Below are 20,973 nucleotides of genomic sequence, written 5' to 3'. Positions count from 1 at the left end.
GAGCACTTGCCGCCCTTGAATGCCTCAGCGTAGACAAGCAGTAGAGAGCATAGTCGGAAGAGTGCTGTCAAGGCCGGCATTCATTGTTAAGAGCAAGCATTACAATGAACAGCTGAGAGCAAGGCATATCCACAAAGCAACTACACATGGTTCTGACTGAATGCAAGCAGCAACGAGTTTCAGTGACTTTGACTGCATGCTGCCTCATTGTGGGCACTGAATGACATTGATGTGTATGTGGAGATAGCATAAACAGAAGCCAACAGATTTTGCAAGTGTGCCGCAACAGAAACAAAAACAAACATTGGAAAAATAAAAGAACTACAGACAACACATAGATAACATATAGTGAAACAAATTCTGTAAAAAACAGCGAGGTAGAGCAAGATTTACGGGAAGGAAAGTCAGCATCCACCTTAATTCAGTACAAAGCTAAAAAGGAAGACAATATGTATTTTCTTTCTAGCTTCGTGCTAGATGCCAAGTTTCCTTTTTGCACAGATAATGTACTATGCAGTACAAGCATGCAGGCAAGTCTACACCACTCACATGTTTATATGTGCACTCCAAATGTCTTGCATATCATTCTAGAAAAACTTATAAGGATTCCACATTAATTCTACATTATTTCCATTAGAATGATGGAAAAACTGAGCTGCTAAACCTCACTAGAAAAATTTAATTCCAATGTGCACCACTCATACACTTTATTTATGCAATTGTAGCAGGAGCTATAACAGGCACACTGAAAAAAAGTTTCTTTGAAAAAAGCAGATGCAAGTTTCTACCATATTAAATATGTTCTGGCAAATTGATTCTCTTGACATATTTGATAAACCTGTTCTAATCTATAGAACACATTTTGCTCAGGATGAAGCTGTAGTTTCACAACACAAGTTCAGTGACCTGCCTCTGAGGCTGGAAACACTGGTTGTGAACCTGCCCTTCACAATGAACTGACTCGCATGATAGGCAAGGTCAGCCAGTAGGCATACTTGAATGCACTCTACTGTGTTTAGTGGAATCTGGAGTTGTTAAGCATATGTGACTGTCATGTTATATTGACATTCTTTCGACAGGAGGGATATATTTTCAGAATCACAATAGACATGCTACTATCGTCATCAGAGGGGATTTATTAGGTGCCATGTTTCCTGAAGACAAAGACTCATGAAAACTTTTACATAGACTCTTTCAACTTGCACTCATAATTAGCCCATTCATGCCTTATGTGGGTAGCATGCAGCTTTCAATGCCAAGAATCAAGCTTAGAACATTTGAGAACTAGTACATAGGAATACTACTAGCTTTGGCACATTTGCCAGTGCAACAGTGAAAATAAATGAATCTAACTCAGTGAATGTTTCATTCATCAATGACTAATGCGCAGCTAAACAAAATCAAGGCCTGGTATGCGCACAGTTGAGCTTTCTCCCCATGGTTTGGGCTCAGAGGTCGGCCACTGCGATGTGTGCCTCCAAAACTGTGACTGCTGTTCTGGCCTGTCTTCAAAGAAGCTTGATTTGTCTTCAAAGAAGCTTGGCTTGTCTCCCAAGAGGCTTGGCTTGTCTCCCAAGAGGCTTGGCTTGTCTCCCAAGAGGCTTGGCCTGCTTCCCAAGGGGTTAGGCCTGTCATTCAAGAGGCTCGACCTGTCATCAAGAAACCTCGGCCTGTCTTCTAAGAGGCTTGGCCTGTCTCTAAGGAAGCTGGGCGTGCCTTCCAAGGTGCTAGGCCTGTTTTCCAAAAGGCTAGGCCTGTCTCCCAAGAGCCCTGCACTGGTTGATGGGGTGCACAACAATGGGCGGCTCCAGTCGTTCTCTTGGGAGACATTGCTCCAGACTGGTGGGCTGTGCTGTGCACCAGGCCAGTTGGTGCCCAAATTCCTGAAAGACTCTTGGGAGAAAACAGCGCCTAAGTCCCCTTGTCTGAAAGGTGGCTCTTGGGAGAAAGGTTCAATCATCCTCTCTTCACCCGCTAAGGAGTTTCGGAAAGTGGGAGTACTTTCTGGAGACTGGGTAGATAGGCTGGCAGGCCATGACATTGCACTGTCGCCCGTTTCGACAGGCGTGCCCAGAAGCGGGATTTCGCCGTCCCAGCGTGAGAAGGAAGTGTAACTGAGGCTACTGGACCCACCTTTAGGGCGGTCATTCTCCCAGTCTTCCACCTCCTGCTTAACAGGAACAGGGCGCTTCTGCTGTGCGAGGCCACGACTCCTGGCCTGATCAAGGTGTTCTGTTTCCCAGTCTTCTTGTGCCTTCTTGACAAGGCTGAGGCGTTCTTGCGGCTCTGCATAGTCATGGCCCCTGGTGTGACCAGCCCTGGTGTCACCAGAGTCCCACGGCTCTTCCTTCACCTCAACCACCGTAACGCTATCGTGCCACTGGACAGACTTGGCCGTCTTACGCGAAGTGCTCTCCTCTGGTTCAGTGGCCTGGCGCTTGTGGTGCTCCCGCTCTTTGATTAGCTGCCGACACTCGTCTATCATGCGCCGCAGCGCAGCCTTCTCCTGCTCGAGGTGCTTCTCCTCTTGCAGCTCTGCGATCAGGCGGCGCTGCTCATCAATTTCTTTCCGTCGCTTGGCCAACTCTACTTGCAACGCCTGTCGCTTCAGAGCCAAGGCTGCTAGCTCGGGGACCTCTTCCTCCTCATTGCCACGTCGCGTCCAATGTCGCCAGTCTCGCCTGTCGGGACTGTTGTTGCGTGGCCGGGCACGTTTGTGCTTGGTGCTTTCTTCTGGCCGCCGGATGGGCGCTGGTGGCTCTGGCTGCAAGTAAAAGTGTATTCAGACTCTGGCTGTGATTGCCATCAAGATTACAGTTGCAACACCTGAACTGACCCTCTTGCTGGTGAGGCATCACAGCTATGCAGTTATCACAAAAAGATACAAGCTTTGCTGTTAACTGTGACTCTTTTTCCTGCTCATTGTTAATACATTTTTGCTGAACAAACACTAACACAATTCTAGTGTACCAGTACAAGGTGACTGAATGTTCTCCTGGGGATACTAAAAGGCTGGCTCATAAAGGGTGGGATTCCATTCTTATACATACATTGCAGCTTTGGCAACAGAACTGCTATGACATTTTTTTCCCTGCATTGAATGGGTGTTTATTTAAGCATAGGACACTAAATAAAGATGAAAGTGCTGTGGTCACTCGTTTATATCTGACCTGTATAATTGTTCTGACCACTAGTGTTTAAGTAGTGCGTGTTTTCTAAATGGACAGTGCTAGAATGCATGGCTGTTCTGAGCAACAGAAAAGTGTAAATTATATGGTGTGTCCACATGCCCTAAATTATTATTGTGCTAAGGTCAAAAAGTGTAGAAACATAAAAGTATAGATAAGTGAAATCTTTTTTGTTGAAATTATGAATTCTGAAGTGTGGGATGATGAGTTGTCGGATGCGCTCTAACCACGTGGCTGTGTTCAACCAGCAATGAAATGGAAAATGACGGGCATAACGATACAAGACAGGGTGAGACAGCAAACGGAGAGGTATTCAGAACAAAGAATGTTGTTTGAACATGTACAAAAGACAAAGCGCCATCTATATTCGTATGCGCTGATTAAAAAAGACAGCAGCTTCCTCAGACACTCAAATGTTAAAGAGACGCAATTGCTTAGATTTTCGGTTAACTATCACTGCGCTACAAAGCAAGCACCATGTTGTGTTTTCAAGGCTCAGCCATGTTTTTGCCTCACTTGCGGAGCAATTCTGCATTAAATGACTACAAAAGTTAGCAGGGCAGCTGAGAGAAGGGCTCACCTTCAGCTCAGAAAGAAACTTGTGCTTCTTGCTTTTGACATGCTGCAAAAGGAGATGAGAAATTCTTGGAACACTCTGGCAACATATAATCAACAAGACACTTGAAGAGCAAACTAGAAAAAGCTGCACAGCTGCGAGCTCAAAATGGAATGGCTAACTGTCTGCGCAGCATTGCTGTGAAGGAGTTCATTTGGAATTGTTTCCCCACTACCAGTGTGGGAGACCCCTCCCAATGGAAGAGCATTATTTATTATACGACCTCTATCTGCAAATACTCCTCAGTGGCTATGGCATTTTGCTGCTAAGTACGAGGTATCATGTTTGATTCTTAGCCATCACCTAGACAAAAGCAGCCCAAAAAGATGCTCCAGTACTTTTAGTTAGATGCCTATTAGACAAATCCAGACGGCCAAATGTAACCTGGAGCCTTCCACTACAGCGTCCCTTATAGCACAACTTTATAGTACTTGTACAATTAGTCAAACCCTCCACCTCACGCTCGCCTGCAGAAAACCACAGTCACTGAGTTACCCCAGCAGATGTGATTTTTGGAGCCACGGTTGGTTCATGCAAAAAGCCAACAAATTGCAATGTTTTAAGCCCATCAACAATTTGCCTGGTGGTGAACAGTTCGAAGTGTCAGTTAGTTGGGCTAACAACTGGTGAGAGGTTGAATGCACAAGCGGTAGTTACCCATCTAGAAGGGCTAATATCATGGCTAGTTGGTAGTTGATGTTTAAGTGCAATGGGCTACTGAGTTACAAGAATGTGGGGAAAAGGCATACACGACGTACATCCACAATGCACCGTACGACGCACTCTCTTTTCCTAGAGTTCTTGTAATCTAGTAGCACGTTTCACTTCAGCTTGTCTATCTGCTAATTGCAAACACCGCTGATTAATGATCTGTCCTCTCTGCCTGGAAGGCCCACCTCTTTCATGGCTTCGTCCGATTCGACATCCATTTGGCAGACACTGCAGTGTAAGGTCTTTGCTGGAGGGACTGCCTTTTCTGCAGTGACTCTCTTTGTTGCTTCGGTCTTCTTCACAACAGTAGCCTCTTGGGCGCGTGATTCTGTCTTGGCATTCTGGACAAAAAGATGTTCCATAACCTCATTGTGATCAGTGCGAAAAGAGCAAGATTAACTGAAAAATGGCATAAAAAGAAAAAAACAGCACTGACTGTCCATTAAAATTAACTGGAATGAACATAACAAATCTAGCCGCTCCATGAAACCAACTTGACAAGGAGCTAGAACGAACTCATCAACCTTTCTTCAACAAATGTGTGCATTTGTTATCAAATCTAGAGGCAAGGGGCAGAGGCGTTTTTGAAGTGCTCATAAAGAAAAGAGAAAGAAGGAAGAAAAGCTCAACCTTAGGTTTTTAAAGGCCAACTGCAACGAAATTTCACTTGGGCTAAATTTCCTATAAATGCTTAGCATATACTATCAATTTATCTTGGCAAAGCCGCGGAGCTGGTAATAGTCTAATTTTTTCATTAGTGGCCTTTAAGTAGTGCCTAAGCAGACGACGCGTGCACCTGGCCGCAAAGTGGTAGCGATGCGGAAATGGCGATCGTTGGAGAGTCATACACGACTGCTGATCTCTCAGTTGCGCCTAGTCCAGGCGCATCGCTCGCTCAAAATGCGCAAGTTGATGGCTGTCTCTCTGGGCGTGCTTTCTCATTATGCACGTGATTTGAGCTGTCGCAAGAACGCCGACGCGATGCATTGCCGTCGAGTGCTCGAACACGTACTCGAACACAAGCGATGGCTGTGCAGCACGCAACGCTGAGCAGAAGGCTGAACACATCTTTCTTGTCCCAGGATACAGAGCGCAAGTATGCACCGCGGCACAGCAGGCAAGTGTGACACAAACTATCCAACGCGCACAAAGCATGTAAACTGAAGTTGACGAAGCTGCACAAGTTACATTTCAACAGCACAGTCACTTAGCCATGCAAGATCTGCTTGGCTAAGGCTTTCTCGGGATGACTATAAGTATTATAAGCTGCGATGGCGCACAAAAACCAAAGTTGTATTCAGGAGTGATATTCTCAAGCGATAATTTCCGTTTGTGTATCATCTTCGAGACTTTTCGCATGTCTCTACATCGGATGTACCGAAGTAGACGAACGAAAGGCTTTCTGATGCCAGCGCTAGAAACGCTGTCAGCACGAACCTCATCCTGCATTTGTCACGAAGGAGAACGCGACGTGGTGGGCATGGTGTAGATGCAGCAGTGAGCCATGCAGGAATGCGATGCCGCAAGAGCAAAATGGTCGAAACGTTATCACGGCCGGAGTCCGGCCTGTCTGGCTGTGAATTTACACGCACTTAACAGTGAGCCCACGGCCCTGCTAGTGGGTAGACACCTCTTGCCCGGCTGTGCCGAGCCTCAGCTAGTTATCAGATATCCTTTACTACAGACGGCGCTAGTTGTCCTGATCAGTCGACAACTCTGGAGTTTACAGCGTGCCAGGCAGCGGCCGGAGAAGTCGGACACGTGATGCAGGAGACTCTACGATCACCTAAATTTTACCCTGCGCTTCAACAAAACATGACCTGAAGTAGCACGGCAATCAGTTGTTGCTGCAGTGCAAACAGAGAAGCGAGAGCTTTGTTGTTTTTGTCGAAGGCACAAACTCAACACGCTCACATCCAAGGAGCTTATATCGGTTCATATGCTTGCATCGAAGAACCCGCATGCTGCTGGTCAGCCAAGCTAGCGCACGATGAACCTTGTTATAGCGGCTCCGGCGTGCGATAGAACATGTTCTATTCCTGCGCCAGCCACATTAGACTGTAGAGTGTCCAATTTCAGCCAACGTAGTGTAAAGCTGTGCCACGCGTGGATCGCGTCCGCGTTAAACCGGACTATATTCACGCCTTTAGCTTGGCCACCCCAATGCACTCTTCTTCGAGCGGAGGCAAAACACATCGAGGCTCTGATTGTTGACCGAAGACAACCAGATAGAGAAAAATGGCTTGACACGGAGAATACTTCGCATTAAAAGAACATCGCGGGCGCGCAATGGCGTTGGCACAGCGCAAGAAGCAGCTCACAAACTATACTAAATCTGCGGCTAGCAGACGTGCGGGACCTGTTAACTGGCACACGGGAACGGTATACAAGCAAGAAGTGAAGCAGACGACCCGAGCGCTGGTTGTCTACAGTCGCCAAAGTTCGTCATTTTCGGTCGCTGGTAATGGCGGCATTTTTCTCAGTTTCATTCTGAAAAAAAAACCGATTTTTGCGAGCGTTTTGTGAAGCGCGTACTTGCATTTCAAGCATAAAAGTTTCCAGAGAGGCTGCTGTAGGTCTAAGTTATCTGAAATGGGACTTTTTACGCAGTCTAAAATTTCGTTGCAGTAGGCCTTTAAAGGTTTCCCAGGAGTGAGTTTGGGAGTGTGCGTTTTAACTGGTCTATTAAATGTGAGCTTTAGGAAGCACACGGAACTTTAAACACAAGGAAGAAAGAGAGAAATGGGCACAAGAGTGTGTGGGGGCTCCCTACCTTTCTCAGTTCTTGGAGGAACTTGTGCTTCTTGCTTTTTTCATGCTGCAAAAGAAGTTGAGGAAGAGTAAAAATGGTGGCACCAATCGAAGAGCACAACATCACATCAGAAAAGAAGACCTGCCACTACAATCGCTGTCACGCAATGTGCTGCCACACGCTAACGACAGCAACAGTCATGTTACGAGCAAGACGCAATCACCTATTGCTTTCTGGTGAAACATACATAAACAGCGATAGCTGTGGCAAAGTGACACTCTAGGGCAGTACATACATAATTTTGGCCTTCGATTGTACAGACCCCTTCCCTCAAAGGACATCACTGAGCGAGCTATGCCATGAGGCTCACCTGTTCTTTCACGCCAAATGATGGCAGCAGCAGCTGGCAAATATCACAATACAACTCCGCTGCACAGATGGAGAAGAGCCATCAATCCTCAGATGAACCATGAAAGCAAGAACGGAGACCAAATGATTTGTAGAAACTTACGTTTTTGAGAGTTTTTATCTTCAGAGTCGGTGACCTCCTGTAAATAAAGAAAGTGTTTCAAAATGCCATCCAACTACTTGCACTATATGCCAATCCAGAGAACTACAGCAGAAGCAGTGATCGTCTCCTTTCTTATAGTTGCCAGCTCATGCAGGAACGTTAGGTGGACACTCCAAAGAGTTAGAGTGAAATCATTGCATACACGTTGTGGGAATCCTCGGGTCCCATAACCGCCGCACGGGCAGCGAACGTCCCGTCAAGCACATGTGTGACAGGGAGAGTTGGGAGAGGAGAAATTTTCCTTCCGCGGGTGGCGCGCGGGAATCGCAAGCGCTATCAGCGCCACCGGGTGGGTCACGTGAGATCCCGCTGATATCGCCCGGGTCTCTTTGGTCTCCAGCAAACGGCGACGGCGGAAGTCTCCGCCGTCGCTCCTGTATTCCCGCACGTGGTTAGTCAACCGCGTTCTTGCCGCGGCAAACCCCCCCCCCCCATTCCCCAGTTGGTAAGTTGGAAGCCCTTCTTTACCTAGTGTATTATTCTTTTCGAGGGAACCCTCAGCGATGTCAACTATATCTAGCTGGCCTGCTCGAAGTGTTAGTTGCAGTCGTAATAAATGCTTTCCGAGTGTACACGTGGTTGTCGTCTATTGTTTCCTCAAGCTTGTACCGGACCGCGGTTGATGCACAGGCATGCGCCAACCGCGGGGCTCGGTGTGTCGAGGCAGAGGGCCGTTGGCAACCCTCCCCCCCCCCCCCTATCCCGACATTTTGGCCTTCCCAACGTGGGGCAAGCTCTTGGAAAACGCGACGACGATCTGTCTGGACCAGCGTTAGGCCTCAGCCGAAGGCGTGATTGCTAGCTAGATCTGTGTGTGCTTTCTTGAGGGCGAGTTAACGCTGCACTAGTGTTACCGAACTCGTGTAGACGCTGAGATTTGCACCGAGTTTTCTCCTAAGAGTACGCCCGAAGCAAGTGAGTGCAGCAGCTGATGCGGTGGTCGATTTTCCCTGTACATATGTAAATAGCCTCCTTTCTGTATCTTTGGCTCTGGGAGCTGGGCACCGGAAACGCTGACTAGGACATCAGCGGGGCGCAGTCCTAGGAGTCTGCTCGGAAGCTGCGTGTTGAGCAGCGAGCGGGGACCACTTAGCTAGGCCTGCATCTCCTCGCGGCGGCTCATTGGAACCCTTTATGGGTCTTTTGTGGCATTGGTATCCGTAATCGATGCGATTAGGCCTAAGGCTCTGCGGAGCTGCCGGTTGCATGTTCGAAGACGACCATGCCGTGACATTTAGCAGGTGCAACCGGATTCGCTAGTTCTACTATACTCGCAGAGCGGAGAAACCTCGTTCGAAATAGAAAGCTTATTTTGTTCAGATGAACTTAATATTTTGCGGGCGGAATAACCTACATCTCGGGGGACCAGAGATCGCTTTGTTCATACGAGCATCGCCCAATTTCACGCTGAATCGGACCGGAAAAATTCGGTCGAAGCGAATAACTTCATTCAAACGAACTGGATTGTTTTTTTTTCTCGTTTCCGCATAAAGCTATGCGGTAGACGGGTGGTTCAGCATCGTGTCAGACGGCCGACGCTGCGGCGGCCTCTACTGCCTTAATTCTAAGTGTTTGTGGAGTGCATTTGAGCGACTTTTCAGAATGAGTGAAGCCGCCTGGACTTGTTATTTCTGCCATCGTCCACGTCCCTGCCTGCTGTCTTAGCCTCAAATTGCAGCGGAGGCCCCTCCCTGTTCATGGCCCGATGCAGTAACACATGGCAGCCACGATGAGGGAGGCCCACCATCATACACTCCCACGAGGATGCGTCGGTGCGAGGTTCATTGTGCCGGCGCGCGCGCCGCTTCGAGAAAGTCCTGACCCACTGTTCCCGGGTGGACATTGCGGCGCGCATCTTGAGGGCAAGCCATCTTCAGCCCCCGTCATCGTCAACCACTGTGACGGCTGCCACATGTGGGCGGCCGCCACACAGGACTGTGCTGCCTATCAACGGGGATTCGGACATTTCCTACCGGAGTTTACCATCGCATCTGCCCGGATACTTTGTCAATGCCGTCGTTCCAGCGATTTCTCCGCCATAGGGCAATATTTAAGGGTGGAGGGATGTGGGAATCCTCGGGTCCCATAACCGCCGCACGGGCAGCGAACGTCGCGTCAAGTGCATGCGTGACAGGGAGAGTTGGGAGAGGGGAAACTTTCCTTCCGCGGGAGGCGCGCGGGAATCGCAAGCGCTATCAGCGCCACCGGGTGGGTCACGTGAGATCCCGCTGATATCGCCCGGGTCTCTTTGGTCTCCAGCAAGCGGCGACGGCGGAAGTCTCCGCCGTCGGTCCCGTATTCCCGCACGTGGTTAGTCAACCACGTTTTTGCCGCGGCCGTCCGTATTCCCCCAGTTGGTAAGTCGGAAGCCCTTCTTTACCTAGTGTATTATTCTCTACGAGGGAACCCTCAGCGATGTCAACTATATCTAGCTGGCCTGCTCGAAGTGTTAGTTGCAGTCGTAATAAATGCTTTCCGAGTGTACATGTGGTTGTCGTCTATTGTTTCCTCGAGCTTGTACCGGACCGCGGTTGATGCGCAGGCATGCGCCAACTGCGGGGCTCGGTGTGTCGAGGCAGAGGGCCGTTGGCATCCCCCCCCCCTATCCCGACAACGTCACCCTCCACCATTACTTTTGCAAGATGCATGGTTTGGGTCATGTTCATAGTAGGCAGCCAATGTCCTTTTCAGTGAGGCATGTCTCTAATATAGGGGTCATGCAAAGAAGCCATCTTTGCGAAGCACAGTTTTAGCTCACTGTCGGCCATATATATATATATATATAAGCCACGACACTAGTCCATGAGGAACTGTGCCTGTGTGTCTGCTGTCCCTCGTACTGTCTCGCTGTTGGCCTCATGTCAAGCATATGTAGAAGTAAACGTCGCTTTTACCAAATGAAGCTGCCAGCACATCTTTACCACACTTGACACAATGAAGGCCAACTTGCACTGTTTTGCAAAATACAGTCAAACCTCAATGATAGATCACAGTTGATCTGAATTTGGGGTGGTACGAATCTTGACAAAGTCCCTGCTAAAATGCATAAGAATAGCGCATAGGTAAAAGTCATCTTGAACGCTGTTTCAGGATGACTCGAACACTCAACTGAGCCACGGTAGAAGGTACAAATTCCTGAGCCACCATGAGATGTCTCCAAGTAAGAGAAATACGGCTGTGGAGTACAGTTGCTAAGCTGGTGTATGAGATCTTGATCCTTCATGATTCTGACAGAGACTTGCCTATTTGAAAAGCATTTACTGCAGCATGCAGTGGACACTGGTAACATAGATGAAAGAACAAGTGCAAAGTTTTACGCATTCCGGAAGTGTCTACGAGACTTGGACTATGTATGGGGTTGAGGACTACAAGGCAGGGTGTCGGAACGAAATGTTTTCTTTCTGGTGTTCTGTTTCGGTGCTGCTCCGGAATGACAAAAAAGAAAAGGCTTTGTAACTGTTCATAACGGTTTTGGTTCGCATGGCAAACGTTTTGAAGCAAAGTAACAACAAAACATGGTATTTATTTTTATGAATGTGTGAATTATGAATTCTGAGATCATGCTCAGTGCATTGAGCCAATGCACACGCCGAAATGCAAGACCACTGTTCCGATAACACTAATAAACGAACAGACGAACGATAAAACTTTGGTAACAAAACCTTGTACCCGTAGAAAATGAAATAAGCTCTTCAGCGTGCAAGCCCTGGGTTTTGCTACGATGCCAATCTGCTAGTGCTCTGAGTGGCAGGCTTAGATTAGTGGAGTGCTGGACCGGTTATCGTTTGCACTATCCCTGCCCGAGAAATGCACTAATGCTGTCCTTGCCTGACGTCGGTTGTTTCAAATTGCCAACGTTCCACTAGAACCGAACACCGATAAAAAATATTTCGGTGTCACTCCGAAACAAAATAATAAATAACGTTTCAGTTACGTTTTCGTTCTGGTCAAAATTTCGCTTTTGTTTTTATTCCATTTTGACACACTGCTACAAGGTCCAGAAAGCTAAACACTTTTTCAACTTAATCACTGTAAACAAGAATGTCTTGCCTTCACTATGGTTCTGTAATTGTGGTTTGTTATGGATTTTACGAATGTCGGATGATACGGATACTTTTTGAGTTTACAAGAAATTCAAGTCATTGTGATCTTACTGTACCTGTTGGAGGTGCATTATTGCCAGAACTAAAGCTCCTGCATGGAGTATTTTCACTATTCTCTAGTGAAAGGAACTTGTTCGACGAAAATGAGCAACGCATTGCAGGCCTGACGGTAAACTTTGGCCATCATTATGACCCAGAAATGGCAAGTAGCTCGCTAGTCAGTGAGAAGAACCACAACTTACAGTGGGCTTGTGGTCGACCTTGCTATCCTTGGTTGGGGGCGACTTTTCGCCGCCGAGAAACTTGCGCAGTGCTGCTTTATGCCGCTCACTATTCAGGTGCTGCAAGGACAGTGAGCAAAAGTCTTATTTGATGCGAACTTTCTCACATTCTGGTGATGACCAATCAGACAAAGTATGCATATTAATGGGCAGACATCTCTCCTCAAACCAACGCAACCTATAGGCAGCCACAGTCACAAAACCTCACAGCTCAACAACCACAACTAGTGGTTGTTGAGCTAAGTGTAGCTGCTTTACCAGGACAACCCAGTACGAAACCATTCAAGCTGTACCGATTGTAATCACAACAGACGTACAAAAGACCACAAGAATTACAGCATGTGAGCAATGTCATACTGGAGTCCAAGTGTTAATGGCACTGCGGCTCATTCGTGTCTTGTTGGAAGCCAACATGTTTTCGAACAGCGTACGCTTGGCTGTTTGTTAGTCCATGGTGTTTTTGCAAGATCTGCATGTAATGCCAGTAGTGTAGCGAAATCTTTTAAATGACAAATTGGCCTGACGTTTGCCAAGTTCACTGCACACTTCGGGCTGACATTGGCAGGCGTGGTAAAGCCAATGTTAAATTGCCCTTGGGACTGCACATTACGCCGAGAGAAAATCACAATAAAATTACCATATTCTACTGTTCCCCAAAAATATTCCCCAAAAATGTTCATCGGCATGTCTTATATGCATTAAACTAAGTGCACTGTTGTGACCAATATGGAAGTCTTTGTTCCCGAGTACAAGAAACCAAGCACGACAGCATTCGATAAGAAATCAAATCTTGTTTTAACAGTAGAGCAACCGTGGCGACAGATGCCAGCTCCGAGGGCTTGCTATGTAGCCAGGGTGGCTACCATAGAGCTGCAGCCACAGGAAAGGCCGCCATTGTGGCCTCCGTGATATAGGTACCTCTGTAACTGGAGGTCACATGTACTAGTTTGATGTTATAGCGCACTTCTTTTTAAGGATGTTAAACCCACAGGACTAATGCAATAAATAAGAAAATGGCCCCACAATTTTTCACTGTTACACTGTGACACCCGACATCTGCCCGCTAAAAAAAAAAAAAGCGTACTTAGTTATCATTATCATCAGTCGTCTGTGCTAGAAATCTCAGCAGTCTAGCATTAGTCGCAGTGCTTCTAGATTCCTGTTGCCATTTCCCTTTTGTGCACATTTCAGGTAGTTTCAGACATGGCGCATTGATCGTGTGTTTGGCCCAAGCACGCCGCACTACAGAGGCAATGCCAGCAACATACTTTGAAGATGCTTCAATGTCCCACACAAGTTACTCGGAGGCTGTGACGGTAACCCAGTGATGCTGCTGGCTGAAGTGCCTGAACTTTTTGACAGTGCGTCGTAGGATGAGGCCTTTGATGACTTCGAGTGAAGTGCAATAAATGTCGGTTTCCTGCGTCTAATGGAAGCATTCTTTCAAGTTTTATTCTGCCAGATTTGCAGCTCATAATGAGTTTACGGAAATTTAGCGCCCTGAAATGGGTGTGCACGACATTTCAGGATTAGTACATGCATGCATAATCACCATGTTAACCAATCTAAAATAAGTGTGTCTTAGACAAAGGTGTGTCTTAACTCTTTCCGTACCGTGCCCACTGGGTATCGTTAGCGCTCTATCATTGGTTTTAAACGCCGCTTTCTAGAACTTCCTCGCCACTCACGGACATACTACACCATCGGACGTGAAAGAGGAGAACCATATTTTAGTTTCTAAACTGTTTGCTTTTTTCCCGTGAGGCGGTGATTTTTAAACGGGCTCCGAAGTTTCGCGATCATCAAAGGAGAACAAAGAAATGGCCGCCCGCTATCGATGGTTCGAAACGCCGCTTTTGAGACCTTCTGCGCTGCTCACGAACACACAGCGCCATCGGACGTGAAGGAGGAGAACTATATTTTAGTTTTCTAAGCTGTTCGCTTTTTTCCCGCCCGGCGGTGATTTTTAAACACGCTCCGAAGTTTTGCGATCATCAAAAGATAATGAAAAAATGGCCGCCCACTAATGATGGTTTGAAACGCCGCTTTTGAGACCTTCTGCGCCGCTCACGGACACACTGCGCCATCGGACGTGAAGGAGGAGAAACTATATTTTTGTTTTTTAAGCAGTTCACTCTTTCCCACCCGGCGGTGATTTTTAAATGCGCTCTGAAGTTTCGCGATCTTCAAAGCAGAACGCAAAAATGTCCGGCTCCGGAAACGGTGCGCGCGCTTCGGGAGATCGCAGATATCGCGATTCCACTGCCTCTGCGACTGATCTTATCGATACATCGAATAGCAACGAGTCAGAGGACACTGACTTTTCATCGGACTTCGTGTCTAAAAGCGACGACGATGCAAACCAGCCCGGAACATCGGCGGCCGCAGCCCGGCACGCCCAACTGTAGTGCTTGCAGTTAAATTTTTGTAGCGGAATACCTGTTCAATGAAAAATTTAGATTTTTTCAGAGATAGTGCCTAATAGATGGCAATACATTTTGCATATCTCATAATTTTCGTAACATTTTTTTCTTAGTAGATACAAGCGTGTCTTTACAAACTTTGTTCAATTTTGTCGGCCAATCTTGATTTTAACAATTTATATCTTTTTTATGACATACATCTCATTAATAAAACTTTTATGCGTGAAAAGTGCACTGATTTTTCATTCTGTTTTTATTAATTTAAATATTAGGCGCAGTAGTTCCTTCAGAAAAAAACATCTGCCGGAACATACAAAAAACACCCATTTTCCCCATGGCAGGGGAAGAGTTAAAAACCATTCTTTGAAAGTGATGAAAAGTAGGGTGTGAGTCTCATACAAACGTGCAACTCATATACCAGAAAATACGGTAACGATGCTGCACTCTATAAACATCACAACAGCAGTGATATTTCAGTGCTTAAATTATTTTATCGCATTAACAGGACGTGCGCAAACAGTCTTGATGCTCGTAAATATGTAATGCAGACGAGTTATTTTCAGCTGTGTTTTGGCACCCTCTAAATGCGCTCTAAGAAGACCAAGGACAGACAATTAACATAGGCCTTCACAGGTGCTCTTAGGTGAGGAACATCCAGGACAGTCTTTACCAGATTCACACTTGCTGAAACCTGTCTTGCATTATGCCGACATTATTTTCATATTTTAGGTACAACGATTTATGAGCCATCACTCCAGTGAGGCTCTTCGTGTCCTGTCTCTGTGTACACTTCAGTGTGGTCTTTACATAATTTTTTGTACACCAATCTAAAGGGAACCTAAACACAATATTAAGTTGAGCCAGATTAAAAGATAAGGCTCCTGTAGTAATGAATTTGTCATTCACAACAAAAACAGAGCTTTTATAGCCTAGGAAATGACAAAAACAGAAAATCAGGCAAGCTAAATTTTCCTTAATATAAAATTGGGTGTGCACTTATTTTAGGGCACACTGTTTTCCACATTAAAATAATAAGAGCTGGGTGGGGGTTAGAATCGGGTAAATACTGCAAAGTAAAGCAGTGGACCTAAAAATAAGCTGATGATGATGAAAGCAGTAGGGTGTTTGGAGGTTTTTCGGTCTCGTCTTCTGTTCAACCTGTCAGATGATTGGATCAATTCTGTCAGCCTCGTCAGAGCCGATTAATATGTCAACTGTCTTGCATGGCAGCGAACTCGAATGGCTACTCAAATTACTGACTGCATCTCTTGTATGCTGCTGAAGAGAACGAAACAAACACTCTGATCTCAGTACTTTAAGCCACAGGGTGCACAAGACATCTTGACCTGGACCTGTGCTACCCAAATGTGCAAAAAGAATGAGCATGTCTGCTTCTTCTTCTTTCTGGGGTTTTACGTGCCAAAACCAGTTCTGATTATGAGGCACGCCGTAGTGGAGGGCTCCGGATTAATTTTGACCACCTGGGGTTCTTTAACGTGCACTACAACGCAAGCACACGGGCGTTCTTGCATTTCGCCTCCATCGAAATGCGGCCGCCGCGGCCGGGATTCGATCCCGCGATCTCGTGCTCAGCAGCGCAACGCCTTAGCTTACTAAGCCACCGCGGCGGGTAGAATGAGCATGTCACAGAAGGCTATGCACCCCTTTGCAAATTTTGGTTTTACCGTACACTAGAAGTAGTAAGCAACATGGAAGTAGCATTTTACCAAAAAGATTTTTCAATATAGTTGATTATTGGGGGGAGATAGAAAAAATTGAACTGTCCTGTTACCATGCCGCCAGGAGTCGAGCGTTACTGTCAACAGAGACACTCTCCCCCTTTAGCCCTTTGCCTCAACTAGCGTCCACAAGAGGTGTTTCTTCCCTGCTTTCTCCTCCACCGGAGCCGAGGGACTGTGTCATGTTCACGTGATGAGCTCCACCTCCTTTCTTTTTTCTTCTCTTCCCTTTTCCTGTACAGCACATTTTCAGTGACGGCATTGCCTGCTCCACTTTGGAGGATTAACCTAAGTCGCATACCACGGTCGGTGATGTTGCAAGCAGTGTGTCTAGAGTAGAGGCACTCGCGCGTGTGATCTTGATTCTCTCGCTCCAAGTGCGGCTCCCTCGAGCAGGGAGCGCAACCTTCCGTTTGAAATATTGTTATTGTTTTCGTGTCACGAAGCCATTTCATACTTTGCAGACATGACTGTCACCGCGCAATCTGCGCGGCACACTTGTTTGTTTACAATGCCCAAACCAGGTGAGGGGCCCTTTAAGAGCAAGATAATGAACAACAAATTAATGTCTACTGCTTCGAAGATATACAGGCAGAGCACTGCATTTCCAGCATTGATGTAAAACCTAATGCATGGCAAAAGCCAAGGCCTTCACCACAAACAATGCAGCAACCAAGCCGTGAACTCACTTCGTTCAGCTCAAAGGCAGACTTTCCAAACACCTGGCAGATGTCGCACATGTAAGGCACTGATTTTAAAATAGGCGTCTTCTTGCCTGCAAGCAACAAGCACATATGACACAGTTTAAGCACTGAGTTGCTACTCTCGCTGCATAGTTTCCGATGAGACCACAGCAATCTGCTGAAAAGGCACAATGCACACAGCGGGAGGCACCCCTCTTTGTTGTGCCAGTCAAAGCAAAAACAATCACCAAGAGGGATAATTACAGTAGAACCTCGTTGTTACGATTCCGTTACGTGCGATTTTTTGGTGCCAACGTTGGCAACTGAGAACACAGTAAATGACCGAATACAGTTATGCTTCTTTTTTACTGCTTCAAACGTTCCTGGAAAACACGATCTTTCAAGCATTAACATTCCCTACATCGCCAAACTGTGACTGAATGATACGTTTTCCAGCCACTGCATCCGATGTAAACAAGAGAAAAGACACGAGGCGCACACGATCGAGAACAGTAGACGCCCGCCTCAACGGCTTCCCCGCAATACTTGGCCGCCTGTCTCATGTGTAAACGGCGGCACACACTCAGTTTCTTATTCCAGTACCAGCAAATTTTCTCCCAGGTCGTCGCACGCCGCATTCACAGAAATCGCCACCAACCCTATTGCGATAAGCATCTTCACCTATCTTTTTCACAGCACATGGAACGTAGTGCCGTTGTAAGCATACTGCACGCCTTTAATAGGCAATAACCCAAATGCATTGCTGTTCCCTGCTCCGGTCGGCGCAAAGTGAGTATCATTATTCACTCCGGCATCGTCATATATCGTCACTACGGCATCGTCATTCCAGCCCTGTGCCCACCAAGTTGATTTCGTTTCGGTTTCCCGGCAACGTTTTAAAACACTACGCAATAGGAAAACGACAACGTGCATCTCGGGTCGCTCAGGCCACACCAGCTCGGAGCGCGCCAGCGACTCGTGCCGCAACGTTCTAGTACTGCGCAGGCATGTCAAAATTTCCAGCAACAATGCCCCGCTCGAAGCAGCTCTGACCCAGGCCGAATTCGAGTGCAAACGTAAGCTTGGCAAAGCTGCATAAACAATGCGTGTTTCGGGCTGCATGAGCGCCACCGGCTCGGCACATGTCGGCATCTCATGCTGCAATGATTCATGGATTTGCAAAGCTACCTTCTTCTATGCATGTTTAAAATTGTGCACGCCATTGGGCATATACAGTAAATCTCGGTGATACAATCTACGCAGGAACCGGAAACTAAAGCACATCATCTGAAAATTGTATCATGTAACATATTATCTAACCAAATCACACTATCTGGAAAAGAAACAAAAACATATTACACAGAATTGTATCAATGAGGTTTCACTGTATTGCAGTAAAATGCAATAATGGATATAATGATTGTTAATTCTAGTAACAAAGTAACTTCGGCTTTCCCTTCAACATTGTCATGAGGTTTTACTATATGTATGCAATCTATTAACGATAATGTAAATTTCAACACGGCACACAAGTAACAGCAAACTTGGGAGAGCTGAGGCTCACAACCAACACATTGTTTTTAGATCACAGTGACTCTTTCAGCAACTTTGGTGTTGCTGATTTCGCCTGCCACAGGAACTTGTCTAAATAGGCTTTGTCGAAGTTAGTGCCCCTCAACCGTGTCCTTATACCGTAGGATTATGTTGATGGTATGGTCAGAGGTCGGCGGGCTAGGTATTTTCATAAACACAATTTTTCATAGAACTTGATGCAACACTCACAAAATCGCTTTCATAATAAGTCGGATTCGACTGTACTGCAGTTAATCATATATGTCCGGCAAGAATTTTCCTTGAACATTTTAGCCTTGTTAACACACATAGTATAACCACAGTCATTTATTACTTTTTACTGGTCACAAAACTTTTCCATCACGCTATGGGAGAGCTTCATATGCTGCCAACAGTGACCGCGTGGTGGCACCACCAGTTCTGAAGGGGCACTCGGTCAAGCAGCACAGAAGCTGGCCAGTGTGTTGGTGTGGTTTTTGTTGGGGCTTAGTGAGCTCTTTTTGCTTTCACCATGTGCAGATAAGTTCAAATGGTTCTCAGGAGCTAGAAGAACGATGCTGAAGACCTGTTGTGAGCCACAGTGTTGTTCCAGCTACAGAGAAAGCGACGAAGTGGTCTCCAACTTTTGTGAAATCAACTGCCGAGAGAAAACATTTCACTGACGATATTGCTGCAGCCCCTGCACTTGCATATATATTTATTCATGCTTAAAATGAGTTGAAACGTGCTTCCAAAGTTGAAATGCACAATTGTCAGCCCATGCCAGCCATTCAAAGTGAGCACGAGTATGTGTCGGTGTCGTTTAGCGGATGTTAGGCCTAGCACTGCTAACAAGTTCGTACACCTACTGCCGGCGGACCTGAACTAAAGGATAAGCAATTAGGATGGTGTCATGAATAAAGACTATTGCGTGCATGCATGGTGCAGTGGACATCCAGTGACTAAACGGAGAGAAAGAATTGTGGGATTTGGTGTTAGCTCGCAAGATGCGGCACCTCGGATTTTTTAAGAGGAAATGACACGGGTTCTTCAAGGAGATGGGAGGCAGTCAGGCTGCAGGCCCAAGTTCATGACTTCAGGAGTGCTGGGCGGAGACGCGAAGGTGTCGGGCGGCAGGCTCGAGCTTAAAGATTTCAGTGGGACCAGAACAACCGTCTAGGAGCTTGTACGAGACCATCTGGCCTCTATCCTACTTCCAGCCTGTCATCTTCGATGGTTCTGGAAACATGAGGCTGAAGGCAAGAACTTCACCTGCCCCTCCTGTGACACCTTGGCCGAGATGCACACAATTCTCAAGAGGTAAGCGACTTATTCTCATGCGACAGATGCCCTGCAGCTGCGCCGACGCATGTCAAATGACTGTAATCGGTCATGGACCTTACTTGTTTGTGTAAGAACATTTATGGATGCATAAATGTTTTATTTAGTCCGGGTATCTTGCTTCATTATTATGTGTGTGTGATGGTTTGTTTTAATATATGCTCATGTTTTGTCAACAATCGGGTTCATTGTTTCTTTTCCCCACTGTGGCTTTCCTTAGTGGTGGCCAGAATAATTTGAACCGAGCAAATAAAATACATTCTAAGGCAAATACCCCTGGGCAAACAAAATCGTAACAGAAAAGAACTGCTTTTGTAGTTAAGTGCTGGCCACAGCGATTTGAAATGTTGATGTGCGCACACAAGATGTTGGAAGCGGCGACACGAGGCAGTGCCAACATTGGTACGCCCCCATTTTCGAGAACGATTGAAGCCTGCCTGTCGCACTTGCCAGCACTTCCATGAACGAAAGGTAACTAAGTATAGCGGTAGCTCTGTATGAACTGTTCACGGCCTAGAGAGGAGGTCCCCAATTTTTATGCTGATCCATTTGTTTGACCCTTATGTCAAACGGCAACAAGTGACAAAGCCCCACAACACTGCAGCTTGCCTCGCTCAGTTGTTATGCGAGTATACAGTAGGCATCGACATTTTTTAAAGAAAGTTATGCACTCTCCAAGGAAGTGCTTATGCATGCAGAGCTTCCTTTAACATTACTTAATCGAGCACACTGCACGCATGGTGAAGAGTAGGAAAAGCGAGAACCAGCTATCAATTACAGCCCCTCGTCTCCCAGTCGCCATTTTCAAAAGGGCCCCGAGGTGCCGGCCACTCATATCAAGCAGCTCATCTCAGCTAGTGTGATGCGACGTTGCCTATATGTGCATATCTGCATGTCTTCCAATCCAATATTCATCATTATTTCATGTCAGCACTGCGTGGTTTTGCGTGGTACTTGAAGCGAACGACCGACTGTGGCCATGCATGCCAGTGTAAGCAAATAAATGCATGGGTA

General features: G+C 46.6%; 1 protein-coding gene across 3 annotated transcripts in view; it reads right to left on the bottom strand.

Moving 5' to 3' along the window:
* Positions 1 to 1,116: 1,116 nt before the first annotated feature.
* The window catches only part of LOC119461650 (titin homolog), a 63,208-nt gene continuing 43,351 nt past the window's right edge, over positions 1,117 to 20,973 (bottom strand). For 2 of the 3 annotated variants that reach the window (XM_049671835.1, XM_037723013.2), the window contains exons 10-17: positions 17,074 to 17,159; positions 12,184 to 12,282; positions 7,779 to 7,815; positions 7,638 to 7,696; positions 7,289 to 7,333; positions 4,701 to 4,856; positions 3,769 to 3,810; positions 1,117 to 2,764 (exon numbers count right to left, since the gene is read on the bottom strand). In XM_049671835.1, coding sequence (XP_049527792.1) covers positions 1,391 to 2,764; positions 3,769 to 3,810; positions 4,701 to 4,856; positions 7,289 to 7,333; positions 7,638 to 7,696; positions 7,779 to 7,815; positions 12,184 to 12,282; positions 17,074 to 17,159 — 1,898 coding nt within the window. In that variant the 3' untranslated portion in view covers positions 1,117 to 1,390. The remainder of the gene's footprint in view (positions 2,765 to 3,768; positions 3,811 to 4,700; positions 4,857 to 7,288; positions 7,334 to 7,637; positions 7,697 to 7,778; positions 7,816 to 12,183; positions 12,283 to 17,073; positions 17,160 to 20,973) is intronic. The other variant, XM_049671836.1, reaches the window with a different exon arrangement.

The sequence above is a fragment of the Dermacentor silvarum genome, chromosome 8 (genome assembly GCF_013339745.2).
Source record: "Dermacentor silvarum isolate Dsil-2018 chromosome 8, BIME_Dsil_1.4, whole genome shotgun sequence".
NCBI lineage: Eukaryota > Metazoa > Arthropoda > Arachnida > Ixodida > Ixodidae > Dermacentor > Dermacentor silvarum.
Note: the sequence above shows the minus strand (reverse complement) of the source record. Positions and strands in the feature narration are given on the sequence as shown.